Source organism: Lichenostomus cassidix, chromosome 1Ab (assembly GCF_008360975.1).
Source record: "Lichenostomus cassidix isolate B80296 chromosome 1Ab, HeHo_3.0, whole genome shotgun sequence".
NCBI classification, from domain to species: Eukaryota; Metazoa; Chordata; class Aves; order Passeriformes; family Meliphagidae; genus Lichenostomus; species Lichenostomus cassidix.
Window position 1 is genome coordinate 5,777,497 of NC_139481.1, and position 13,981 is coordinate 5,791,477.

The 13,981-nt window shown below is 51.3% G+C and overlaps 1 protein-coding gene across 3 annotated transcripts in view; it reads right to left on the reverse strand.

Annotated features, from left to right (window-relative positions):
• HIPK2 (homeodomain interacting protein kinase 2) overlaps nt 1–13,917 on the reverse strand; it is a 120,705-nt gene extending 106,788 nt beyond the window's left edge. Inside the window, exon 1 of one of the 3 annotated variants that reach the window (XM_085049583.1) lies at nt 13,709–13,917. In XM_085049583.1, coding sequence (XP_084905709.1) covers nt 13,709–13,727 — 19 coding nt within the window. In that variant the 5' untranslated portion in view covers nt 13,728–13,917. Of the gene's footprint in view, nt 1–11,612; nt 11,778–13,708 lie in introns of those variants that run through there. The other 2 variants (XM_085049581.1, XM_085049582.1) reach the window with 2 other exon arrangements.
• Nucleotides 13,918–13,981: the final 64 nt, after the last annotated feature.

Below are 13,981 nucleotides of genomic sequence, written 5' to 3' on the forward strand. Positions count from 1 at the left end.
CACTTCAGCTCCCTTTAAGCCTTCAAATTAGGGCTTACACGGGGCTTAAGTGCAGCCTGTCCCAACACACGGTTGGATTTCACAGCTCTCATGTGCTGCTGGGTTGTCACCTCCAGCTGAAAAGGGGATGAGTGCCCTGCAGGCAGCCTGGCAAGCAGTCCATCTGCCCAGAGACCCTGAGCAGGGGCTGGGGAGCACCTGATCCCTGCAGCCCTTCCCATGTCCCTGGATGGCAAGATGAGGGCTGAGATCACCAGGATGGGCTCCTGCTTCCCTCACCTCACTTAGCCACGTAACTCCCAATATCCATCTTTGCAGCAAGCATTTCATGGTAACCATGGAGTGTTTTACCTCTGTAAGCAAGCCTGTGCTCTTCCTCCCCCACATCCCTGCTGGCCCCCATGGCTCACCCTGAGCCCCAGGGTGACCACAGAAAGTCCCCACCCTTCTGGCCCGTGGGTTGGGATATCTGACATGCAGCATTCAGTTCCCATGGGAAGTCAGTGTGTCCTCAGCCATGAACACCTCAGGTGTCCAGGTCACCTTCCAACAAGCACAGCTGAATATGACAGGGCTGGGCTGGGGAGGGGGCAGCACAGGGGAAGAGGCTGCCAGGAACAGGAGAAAGGGCACTAAATACTCAAGGAGAATAAAAGCCCCATCTCCTTCACAAGAGCTGCAATAACAAGAAGGCAAGAAGAACAGGAGTTCCAACCACAACAAAACCCAAATGAAAAGCTATAACCTGCAACTCTCTCCAGTGATGCCATGTAACCACTGTGGGTAGGAGACACTTCCTAGCTCACCATCACTGCTGCCACAAGCATCTGGTCTATTGCACACAGCATCAAAAACATCAGGCACCCCCACCTGAAATCATGCCCTCTCCTGCCATTCACTCACATCCCATCTTCCTTTTCCCTCCCTTTATTTTCTACAAGCAGCAGCTTTTTGGCAGGAGTCTGTGTCTGTCTGCAGCAGGGCACGGCAAGGGAAAGCAGACATCTCCTTGTAAAGCATCCTCTTCCTGAAACCCCTTCAACCCTTCCTGGCTGAGAGGAAATGCAAGGATTGGTAATGACTCAAGTGCTCCTCTGGGAAACAGCAGTGATTTTAGAGGAACATGAAATAACTTTTAAGCCAAGCCGAGTCTGAAAGAGGGGAACTCCACACTCTGTGGTTGGAGCTCACAGTTGAGCACAAACAAAACCAGGATTCAGGTGGCCACCAGCAGAGACACTGGAAAAGATAACAGCTGCTTTACTGAGGTGGTCTCACCTACACTAGATACATCATGAGTGATACAGTAAACACATCCAAAGGGATACAGATTCCCCAGGGAATACTGTATTTGCACACAGACCCCAGTTACAAAACAGGACTAGGCAGAGTCTCAAATAACTGAGGATACAGAGATAGACCTGAGACACATCAGCAGAGCTGAAGAGATATCCAAGAACTGGTCCAGCTGGGCCACCAAAACCTGGCACTGGGAGAAGATGCATAAAAGATGCCATGCAGCTGTTCTGGATCAGGATAGAGACAAGCTGGTGGATGTGAATTACAGATCACTCTCTGTCAAAATGTCTTGGATGATATTTTTCTCAAGCTTGGATTTCTAGTAACCCTTTTGTTCAGCCTGAAAAGTCACATTGCTTCAAAAAATCTCTTCCTGCCTTTTAAAGGCAGAGTGGCAGTGTCCCCTCCTGAACACATTGTGATTTACAGTCTTCCCCACTCACACTGGCAACACCAACCCCTTATGCAGAGACTGCAGACAGCACTCCTGCCAACACATACGCTGTCACAGCATCGCTCCACATAAACACCCTGCATTCACCTTGTTTATGATTCCTCCTGTACAGGCTGCGACAGCTCACAAACACACACAAAGCCTAATTTATATTTATAATAAATCTCCCTTCTTCATTCACTGCAGTGGAAAAGAGCCCTGGTACAAATACAGTTTGTTGGGAAAATGGCGTAACGGCTCTAAGGAGAGTCAGACCCATGCTGTCTTCTGCAGATAAAAGGGTTGCAGCCACACCAAACACATGTGTACACTCCTACACGTGCCTACAAACACGGAGGGAGTTCCACATAAGCACACATACACACAGATATTCCTCCACCTGCTCACACACACTGCTCACTAACAGCACCTGCTGTCCCTTCTGACTCGCACGTGCTTTCAGCAGCACAGACTTTTGGAAGGGGCACTTTGATTACACAGGTGCTCAGACAAGTGACATGAAAATGACACTGCAAGGGAAGTGCTGTCACCATAGAGGGAGGATATGCTTGTGTCTGGGTCTCACATGTCCTTCTCAGGTGGTGCAGCTATTTTAAAATGGGGGTCACAACCTGTTTCTTATCTCCACTTGCTAAATACACACATATTCCGATGTTGAAAGAATGCAGAGCGGGATTTAGGTGGGAAGGCAAGGTTTCTGGTGGTGCCACTGAATGGGGGATCAATTCTGTTTGTCAATGTGAAGGTGCTCTAGTGCACTGCCAGAGATTTCCAAGTTAGAGACGACTCTACTCCGGGTATTTTATAGACTACTAATGGTTATTCAACTCCCCAGAAATTCTGTCTCAAGAGGAAGATTAAAGGTTGTACACACACACACACACACACACAGAGCTATGAGGATATCAAAGACAGTTTTCTTGGAAATTTTCTTCCAGCTTTTGAAGTCAGACATGTAAATAGGAAACCAGCAATGATGGCTGGAAATTACCACAGTTTGGAGGTAAAACAGAGACCTGCTGAAAATCCTTGCCAAACTATGTGGAATTTGTCAACACTAAATGCTGCCTAGGAGAAAGTAAAACCCCATGCATTTTAGCTGGACATTCTTCTCCTCCAGCTTATTGCCATAAGCAAACAGATAGCCTTCCTACCAAGGTACATATGGAGCAATATGGGCACTCACCCTTCTGCAGTCCTGCTGCTGTCAGCTCCTGACAGAGGGATAGCCCAGAGCCGTGGGTGAACCATGCAGATGGTCACAAACCAGCCCACGCTCCACTCCTGGCACAGCTCTTCCACAAACACCACTGTGAAAAGCTAACCCTGGGATGAGGCTCAGACCACACTCTATTAGAGATCACAGTTCCCCCAGCATCCTTCTGGGTGCTTCTCCCTCTCCTCCCCATGCCACCTCTGGCTGATTTCAGCACCTGGCACATCCCTTCTCAAACACAGGTTGTGTGTTCTCCAGGGCAATGCCATGCCAAAGTTGTCCATCTTTTGGAAAATCTGCAGCACGGAGATCCTTGACTTCAGATCCCAGCTGCTTGTGGCTATGAATAATTGGTAATTAACGTAAAAGTGAAGCTGTACCAGGGGATTGTTGTGCCTCTAAGTTTTCTCCAGACTACTCTCAGGAGACATAGGAGAGCTATCAGAGATAAAAAAATAAATCTCAGTCTACTAGGTTTACACAGAGACCATCAAAAATATGCGTCTGTCGTGTTCTGACCTCCAGATCTTTTTTTTCCTTCACATTTTCCTAACCTTTAAAAGGCATGAAAGATAAACAGAGGAGAAGTTAGGCAGACAACATCCTCGGAAGGGATGCAGGAATATAATCAAGCCCTCAGACACACGTACACAAACACCATAATTTATCTCTTCCTCCTCCTGTTTGGTATTATCCTCTGTTCTAGTATCATAATCTGTTGCTATGGAAACAGCTATGATGTCACTACAAGAGGTTTATGGATGCCTTGAACAGGAAGGAAAGGTACAAGATGATGGGAGAGGAAAAAAAACAAACCACCTACAAACAGCTGCTGAGCAGGAGATGTTCCAGGAATGGCAAGTGTTAACAGGGAAAAGATAAATACATCAACGGTGCTGGAGTTGTTGCAGACAAGAGCAGAATATAAACCACATTTTAAAAATAAAGAATGCTTACAAATTATGCCTACAAGTAAAAATATTCTGGGAAAGCTAAAGGACCTTCCTGAAAAAAAACAAACTTTCCTTGAAATGTTCAGCAAGTTTTCTGGGACTGGATATTCTCTGAGTGTTGCTGCTAGAGTCCAAGTCTCCACCAAGCCACTCCATCATCTGCTGTAACGTTCCCTCCAGAAGTGTAACACCCCATCAGTGCACTAATAGGGAGCTTACTGGCTATTCATCATCCTGGGTATGCCTCTATGACCTGTAACTAGAAAAAACCCTCCTGTCTCCAAGCAAAAATAAATAGAACCATAAAATCCCTAAGGTTGAAAATGACCTCTGAGATCAATGAGACCAACTGTTAACCAAACACTGCCAAGTGCACAACTAACCCTGTCCCTTAGCAACACATCTATACTATTCCATAGTATTTTAAATACCTCCAGAGATGAGGACTCCAGCACTTCCCTGGGCAGCCTGTTCTGGTGCTTGGCAACCCTTTCCATAAAGACATTTTTCATAACATCTAATCTGTACTTTCACTGGTACAACTTGGGGCCATTTCCTCTTGTCCTGTCACTTGTAGCCTGTGGAAAGAGGCTGATCCCCACCTCACTACAGCCTCCTTTCAGGTGGTTGTAGAAAAAGATAAAGCCTCCTCTGATCCTCCTTTTCTCCACACAAAACAAGCCCAACTCCTTCAGCTGCTCCTCACAAGTCTTGTGCACTAGATCCTTCAGCAACTTCAGTGTCCTTCTCTGGACATGCACCAGCACTTTAGTAGTGCTCCTGCACCTTTAAGATTTGTTTCTTGGAGAGCATCCAGCATTCCTGGACTCCTTTGTCCCCCAGGACTGTCCCAAGGGACTCTATCAGTCTCCTAAACAGGCCAGAGTCTGCCCTGCACAAGTCCAAGGCAGCCATTCTGCTGAGCCCCCTCCTTACTTCTCAAGAACTGAAAACCAACCACTGTACCCCAAGCAGCCTCCGAAGACCACATCACCCACAAGTCCTTCTCTGTTCACATAAAACACATCCAGCAGGGTGCCTTTCTTTGCTGGCTCACCAGCTGTGTCAGGAAGTTATCTTCCACACACTCCAGGAACCTCCTAGACTGTTTCCTCTCTGCTGTTTCCTCTCAGTGCAAAGACACACTGAATCCACTGGATCACATCCAGTAGCAAATAAACACCCTGACCCCAAACTATAAGCAAAAAAAAAAGAGCTTTTCTTGCTCTCTTCACCCAACAGAAAGACCATAACCTTACAGACTCACTGCCAAACATACTGACATACCTGACATGCAACTAGAGAGAACACATCCATGTGCAGGATGATGCACATGTGGTCCTCACCCATGAGAAATGCTGGTGTTTCAGATAATCTCTGTCCCATCAGAATTTCCTGAGCATGGTGAGCAGGATCAGAGACTTTAAGGGAATGCCACAGCATCAGTTCTGCCTCTGGTGTCAGCTCCAGATGGGGAATCCCCAGACAGACTCTCTGCTCTGCCTGTGAGCATTAGGATATAGGTAGTGTCTCCTGTCCTCACTCACCTTCCCTTCTAAAGATGTTAGAGACAATTGCAGGGGAAAAAAAACAAACTGGGAGAGACTGAAGCCTGAAGAGAGTGGGAGAGACTGAAGTCAGTAAGGGCAGCTGCAAAACCACTCCGAGATGGGATCTTCAGCACTTCACTCAATTTTCTGTACCTGCCAGCCTTGGCTGTGACAGCCTCAGCTCCTGAAGCTCTCAGGGATCATCTCCCTCTCTACTGTTATAGTCACTTGCCCTCATCTTTGCTTCTCACCTGTCTCTCTCATCCTCTTCTCTCTTGTTCCTGACCTACTGACTCACTCCTTCTCAATCTTCAGCCCACCCTTTCTCTTCCTGGAGGAACCTCTGTCTCAAATGCTGTGGAAAACCCACACCTTGTGACTTCCTCTCACAAAAGTGCCCCAACAATCTGTATGATGCATCCTCTTGTGTCTGCATCGACATGAAATGCAAATCCTCTGGGGTGGGAACTATCTAGCCCTTCATGTCAATGTCATGCCTCGGACAGTGAGGTTGTGCTTTTGTGTGGCACAGCAAATACAACTGTCATTAGGAACACCTCAAAAGCACCAAAGGAGAGTAAAAGAATGGGAGGTGTGAAAACAAGTGTTTTGTGTGTTTACCAGTTTATTTTGTATTTTGTGGGCAAGGTTCTGTTTCTATTTTTTATGAAAACATTTCTTCTGTACTTTATATTTGGGACTGCAGAATAGAAAACAAAGCTGATCTCGGTGAAGAAACAGAGATGGTGCATTTTAAATTGGCAAGTGACACCAAGCAAAATTGCAAAATCAGGGGAATTAGATAAGAATTCAAAACAATCACGACAAATTGAAGAGTACAGGGTGACATTCAAATGGGACAGATACGAAAATCGTACATTTAGGTAGGACAGACTAGCTCCACACACACAGGACAGAAGATGGCTCATGAGGCATCAGACTGCTTTGACAGGATCTGGGAACCACAGCACAGAACAAGCTACACAGAGATGAACAACGTTACAGTGCAGAAGTTAAACCAAACAGGAGCACAGCCCGTAACAGACACCAAGGAACATTCCTGCTCTCCTCAGCCAGCACAGGACCCAGCGCACAACACTGCTCTAGCAGTGCCATGAGAGAGAGAGGAGGACTATCTGATGGGAGCACAGAGAAACAGGAGGATAGTCAGAGCTGAAGGGGAAAAGATACAAGAGAAAGGGCTGAAGAATGTGTTCAAGATATGATTTAGCCTAAGGAACACATACGAGAGACACGACAAAGACAAAGGCACAGTTTTCCTACAGCTACTGTTAAAAGGACAGTGAATCAGAGCAAGCAAGGCAGAGAAGAGTTACAGAGGAGGTGAAATCTTTTCAGTGACAAAGCAAAGGGCACTGATGACAGCCTGGACATGCTGTGGACCATCCATACATGGGGAATATGCTGAGAAAGCCTGTTAAAGAACATACTGAACAGGCATTGGATATCCTGCTTTGAAACACTTTTTAAAATCTCCCCTTTGCCCATTTCCTATGCTTTAAATTATTTTGGTGAGAGGTAAGTTTCTCTGGCATTTTATCAAAGCCAACTGCCCAACCTATCAGCCTTTAGGACCAACCTTCAGCCTGCAGGGTTCTGCTAACTAACACCACTGATCCAGGTCTTGCTAGTACATTTATGGATTAAAATCCATGAAGAACAGGGAAGACAGCTACCCTTCATAATTTTCCAAGCATCTCTGGCAAATACCACTGCCTTGTAGGATGACCTTTCCTGCTTTTTAGGATAGAAGCTGTATATGACTGATTTTACTTTGTCTCAGAGACAGATGTCAGCACAGGCCTTGGAAGGTGAGCAGGACAGAGAATGACATGTAACTACAGTGAGCTTCAGCTTCTCCAAACATATGTTCCATTCAGTGATGATACTGAAGAAAACCAAGGGAGCAAACTATGGCATCCTTCACCCAGCAAAAAGCTCCCTCTCACTGCAGAACATGACACAGAGAGGCTAATGCTCATCACATGGAGACCATGCTTCCCCTCCTGTAGCTCCCAGGGTTTCAGTGACACTGCTGCTGATCTGTATCAGAATCGAGCCCAGGAGCAGCTCAAGGGCTTCACATCTCGAAGATGCTTCCCTCCCTCTGGCTACTCTGTACATGTCCTGTGAGTAAGCAAAAGACTGTTCCTTGGCATCATTCTGTCAGTGGCTTGAGCAGACAGCCACTCTTTATTTAGCACTGTGAACGTATACAGCATTGTATAAATACACACTATTACAGCTTATTGTTCCTTCCATTCAATAAATAAATCCTACTGGCACAGACAGCTTTTTAATTGTGTTAGTCCTGACTCTGAATTTTCCCGGCTTTTTTGAGATGTGGCAATGCCTCTGCCAGCCTATGGAGACAGAGGCTGCTGCTCCACTCATGTGCACGGGCAAGTCTTAGTAGAAGTGTTTTTGCCATCAAAATGACTCAATTCTGAAGGCTACCTGAATTCAGGAGTGGAGCCAAAATACAGGCAAATTCCTGAGGATGGACCTCATTTTGCTGATGCGGCCAAATGAGGGACTGTTCAGGAGTGCCCTGTGCTGTCAATGAGGGGTAACAGTAACATGCCTCTACTCTTCCTGCATGACAAACAAACTGCTAAATGCCCTATCTGGAGTGAAATTATCATCTGGGTTTATTTTCAAAAGAAAAGGCGATTTCTGTACTGCTAGAGGGTATAGTTTCAAAAGAGAAGGTTTTCTGTTAAACACTTTGGTCCTTATTAGGGTATGTAAACAGCCAAAGAAACAACCTTTTCTCTAAATAGTGTTTAATTCTCACTTCTTGTTATCCACCAGTTATTCTTCCAAAAGAAAGAGAAAGACCTATAAATAATATTTCACATTCAGAGGGCAGAGATTTCCTAGTAAGGGTGAGGAAACAACCTCATTTTATAAATGGAGTGATTAAGCTATAGAGGCCATGAGTCAGAAAGGTACTTCAGCGTGTGGCCAGCTTTAAAGACATAAACATTCCTAATGAAGTCAGCAGCACTGTCTGTGAGCTTAAATTTAGGTACAGACCTGAAAATATCTTCTTAAATTGGGATCAGAGAGGAAAAGGGAGGAACCTTTAAAAAAACCCAACAAACCGGTGTTAGCCTACACATCCACTACAGGCACAGGGATGGGGACACCATAATAGCTGTAAGGCCACCACTGAACACCTCTGCAAACTCTCCTCGGGGGTCTTGCCCACAGGCAGCACTATCACAGCTGCCTTGAGTGCCTCACCCAGGAGAAGTTGTCTAATCTGCTTCATTCTGGTGTCTCAGCCTGATCTGAGCAAAAGGTTACTGCACATGCCCTTGGCCTCCTTATCTGGCAGGACTGCTCTAACACCATCACCTGGGACCCACCTGGTGAGGCCCACAGTCAGGACAGGGATTTACCTACAGGCCCAGGTCGCCAACCCTGTCATGATTTGACTTCCCAACTTTCCTCCTGACCAAATATTCACAAACTTTCACGCACCACTGCTGTGATGTGGCCAAAATCAAGCCTTATTCATTTAGCCACCCAAGTCCATTATCTACCTCCAAGTGCACAGTTTAACTTCCCAAGGCTGAGCTAAGCTCGAAAGCCTCACAGGCATCAAGGAGATCTCTAGGCTGTTCCTAGAGAAGAACCATCAGTAGAAGAACCTACACTGAGCAAGGTGCACAGGCAACTCTTACCCAGACTGGAAGAAACCACATCCAGTAGTCTCAAAGCACCATGTAAAACTGGTCAGCAAATAACAACCACTGAGCAAATGGGAAAGCCTAGTGATGGAAGAATGAAAATTATTTCATTTTCCAGGCCAACTGAGGGATCCAACTGAAGCCAACTGGGTCTTCCCCACCTGCTACAGCTATGAAGAGGAAGGCACTGCAGAGAGCCCACAAGCTGATGATTGTGGCAAGTAACTGAACTTGCCTCTTTGTCTGCTCACCCTGGCCCCTGGTCCCAGCAATGCCCTTCCCCCTTCTGAAAATAAAACAGCATTTTTCACCCATTACATTGCAAACTTGTTTAATCACTAGACACAGCAGCATGATAAGAACAATAATTATAGCTGGAGGGGGCTTCCTGTTATCCTGGCCATAGCCATATCCTGAGCAAATAAAGAATTAGGCTTTTGGTCCCAGCATTGACATAGCTTAAGTTCTGGTTATTATTTCATAAACAGGAAGCTTCTCTGAGTTATCATCTCCCTGCATGAACTTTGGGGTAAAGACCTTTACTCAGCCTCACTGGGGCCACCTCCCTAGTAAGCAAGTTTTGTGCGCTTTAACGAGATTTGAGGATGCATTCAAAACCCAGCAGGGCTGGCCTGTTTCTAGCATTAAATGGGATCTGATCCACAGCGAGAGCAGGGTCAGATTTTCCGGCTTTCCCAGCCCCACATGTGACAAGGATAGCAAGCAGGCAGGTCCCTGCCTGTGCCGAGCTCCGCCGCACCGGTGGCGAGGTGCAATTTACAAATATTACCCAGATTAATTCCATAAGCCACCCACATAGAAAACTACCGATGCGGCTGCTAAAAATACACCCTGAATTGCAACAAAGTTGTCAAGAATAAGTATGAAGCAAAGCAAAGAGGAACAAAACCAAAACAGAGGTAATCACTGTTTATTTTCTAAACCTTTAGAAAATAAAGGTTAATACATACAAACACCTCTCTTTACACAATCCTGTGAAGGATGCCAGATAGGAGATGGCCAGGAAATCACTGGAGATACCAATCCTAGGCAAAAATCTACCCACAGCCTGTGATGTCTAGCAGACCCTCTCTTAAAATAGGGTCTCCCCTGGCCCATAAAGCCTGGCCCTATTCTCTGCACAGTAGGAAACATCACAAGGTGAGTGCACAGGTGATGATTTTGCACAGCAAGGACAACACCACCTAAAGGAGGGTCCAGAGAACCAGATTCTTGCCTGGCCCAAGCCATTCACCTCCTCTGAAGCCACTACAGCCACTCCTGATGAAGAGACATCTCTGGTGCCCAGTGGGATGGCAGCCAGTAGTTTGCCCCAACTCTGGAGCAGAGGTCATGTGGGATTACACCTGATGAGGTCTGCTTTGAAGCCCAACTCATTTCCTTGTACAGCTCACAAACGAAACTAAAAACCAGGTCAAACATTGCGCAGCACTGTTACTTCTGTTTTGCTGCACTTGTTGTATTTTTATATCCTTCATTTTACTGCTCAGCTCTCCACCACCCAGGAAAAAAAAACAAAGGATGAGAAAAACCCAGGAGAAGAGAAGACAAGAGCAAAAACTCCGAATTCTTTAAAACAAATGAGAAAATTCTCCTGGCACAATGTGTGTGGGAGAGGATTTCACACCAGATATTCACTTATTTATCATGCCTCGCCTATTAATATCAGGTGAGGCACTATTCTGCTTCCCAGAACTGGTATTTAAGCCAGCTGCTCTGCACAAGCACACACCACCCTCACCTGCACGTCAAGAACGCTGGGTGACTTTCTGCGTGTGCTCCGTGTTATCACTCACTTAAATTTCTACTGGAACCACTTCATAAGGCCTTTGAGGTGTCACATTTCCTCCCAGGGTGCTTTTTCCGTCAAAGAGCCCATGTTCTGCGATCGGCACGGCAGGGATACAGTTTCACCTCCCCTCGGCTGCCTTGCGGTGGTGGCGGTGGGCGTGCATGGTGCCACCCCAGACTGCTGGGTCAAGGGCAGGAGCAGAGCACAGCCTGCCCGGCGCAGTGCTGATCCAAGCCCAAGCTCCTGGGCTCTCCTCAACGGCCTGACTGTACCTGATGCTCCGCAGGAGAGCTACAGACCAAACTGCGAATGCACATAACGTGAGGCTCGCAGGGGAGGATGGCAGTCCTTGCCTCCTCCCAAGGAGGAAATTGCATCCCCTGCGATAAGTAAGTTTTTATCTATGCACCGCGATATTGCAGGGAATTCTAAGGACCTCTCATGGCAACTAGGAGGCGAAAAACAATCATTAACCCCTCCTCCACCTCCCTCGAAGCCATTCAGCAACAATTTAACCCGCAAGCATACTGCAACACAACACAGATTAAACAATTCGTATCAGCCTGCACGCTATCTACCGGCTCCTGCCATTTGGGATATTCACCTACTTTGAGGCTTAAGGCATGCTGCAGAGCCTGGCCGCAGACCCTTCCATATCTGTAGCGGGGAATTTGTTTCTACGGGTCACTTTCAGGCTATTTTCCCCCATCTCCTCTCTCCCTCCAGTCAGGCAGAAGCAGGGGCGCCGCTGAAGTTAGGATGCTCTAAGGAACCGCTAAACTTCCACCGCACGCTCCGGTGCGGCACCGCCGCCCCCCTCCCCAGGAGGAAGCCGGCGCCCCGCTCGCCCCGGCAGCGGCCGAGGCCTCTTCTCCTCCTCTCCTCCTCTCCTCTTCCCTCCCCTCCGCTGCCCTGCCCGGCTCCGGGGAGGCGGCCGTGCCGGCGCTCGCCCACTGCGGCGCGCCGGGAAGGGGAGCGCGGCCGGGCTGACCGCAGGCCCCGCGGCCCCTCCGCCCCCGGCCGCTGCGGGCCCGCCGGGCGCCGCCGCTCGCCCAGGGACACCGCCGCTCGCCCCGGGGGCACCGCACCGCCCCGCACCGCTCTCCGGCTGCGGCCCGGCGAGCAGCGAACTTCAGAGATCACCGCATTACCCCCACGGCCCGCGCCGCCCGCCCGGGAGGGGCCGGGCCGGCTGGGCGGCGGGCGGTGCGGTGCCGGCCAGGCCTCACCGGCCCAGGGTCACACCGAAGGGCAGGCCCGGCTCCGGGGGCTGGCGGAGGGGGGCCGGGCAGGTAGGCGCCCGGGCCGCGAGCTCCGCGCCCGGCGGGGGTCGCTGGCGGCGGCGGGCTCCCCCCGGCCCGGTGGGCCCTGCTGCCGGGGGAGGCGCCGGGGGCGGCCGGGAGCGGGGCGGGAGGAGGGGGAGCTGCCCGGACCGGGGGCCGGGGCCGCTCGGCGGCGCCACGCGGCCACCAGAGGGCGCCGGCGGCGGCTGGCCTCGGCCGGCACCCCGGGCCCGGCGCTGCCCCTCCGCCGGCACCGGCCCGACCCGCCGCGGCCCCGCTGCCCGCCGGACACAAGCCCCGCCGGCACCCAGCCCGGCCGCGGGCAGCGCCGGCAGGGCCGCCGAGCCTCCCCGCGCCGCCGAAAACGCTCCTCTTTGTCTGCCCGCCTCCGGCGGGGTCCGAACTCCGAACAGCGGCTGAGCCCGGGGCTGCCCAGAAATAACCCGGCGGGCCACCGGTAACTTTACACCGCCCGCCGAGCGCCCTCCGCACGGGCGCCGCAGCCCGGGCTCGATTTCTTCCAGAGATAAGTTTTCCCGGCCTCGCCGTGGGGAGCAAAGTACCGTGTCCCCGTGCCGCCCCCCCGCTCCCCTCCGCCCGGGTCTCCGCCGCCACCGACCGAGCGGCCCCGGCGGGCTGTCCCTCCGCTTTATGTAACGCTGCCGGGCAGCGCCGAGCCGGGAGCGGGGACGGGGAAGGGAAAATGCTTCGCGAGGGGATTTAAATTAGCCCCGATACATCTTTGATTTTTTTCTTTCTAAGCAGACACCCTGGACTACACATCGATCTAACACACACAGCCGTATACACATACACACACACATATATATATAATTATTACGATTTTTTAACCCGAAAGAAACTAAGTTGGGGCACTTGGGCTTCTCGCCGCAGCCCGGGCTGGGCTGAAGGAGAAGCCAGAGGAGCTGACAGGAGGCTCCGGCAGCCCCGTCTGCCCGCGGAGTCCCCGCGCCTCGGAGCAGAGGAGGCACGGCGGGGGGAACTCCCGGCAAACCGGCGAACGGAGCGGGCTGGCCGGTCCTGGGAACGCGAACTGCGGCGAGGGGCAGGCAGGCAGCAGGCACACGCACACACACACACGGAGGCGCAGGGCAAGCTCCGTCCACCTCATTGTTCTGCTCGGCACCGGCACGGACTTCACCCACCGCCCCCCGCCGGGGACCGAGCGCCCGGGACCGCGGGGCCGGGGGCGGGCAGAGCCGGGGGGCGACCCGCGCCTCGCCCCGCTCCCGCCGGGCGCCGGTAGGGTGGGGGTGCCCCGCCGCCTCCCCGCAACATCGCCCGGGGGGACGGCGAGCCGCGGGCGGCCGGGGACCCCCTGCTCCCCCTCCCTCCCTCCCTCCCTCCCCCGCCGCGGCCGGGCCAGGGGTGCCGGCGGGGCGGGCCGGCCCGGGGCTTACCTTCGTACATGGGGGCCATCGGTGCAAGGACGCCTGTTATTCATGGCAACGCCGCCACGAACGACGCGAGATCGCAGCCCCCCAAACTCAACACACATCTGCCATCTTGAGCGGGTGTCTCTCGGCGGAGGCGAAGCTGCCGCCTGCCTTCTGCATCGCTGCCCACCTCAGCGCGGGGGGAGCCGGGCACATCCAGCCCCGCTGCCGGCCCTCCGACGCGGCCGGGGCGGGCGGGCGAGCGGGCGGGGGGCGGCGGCGCCGGGCCGGGCCGGG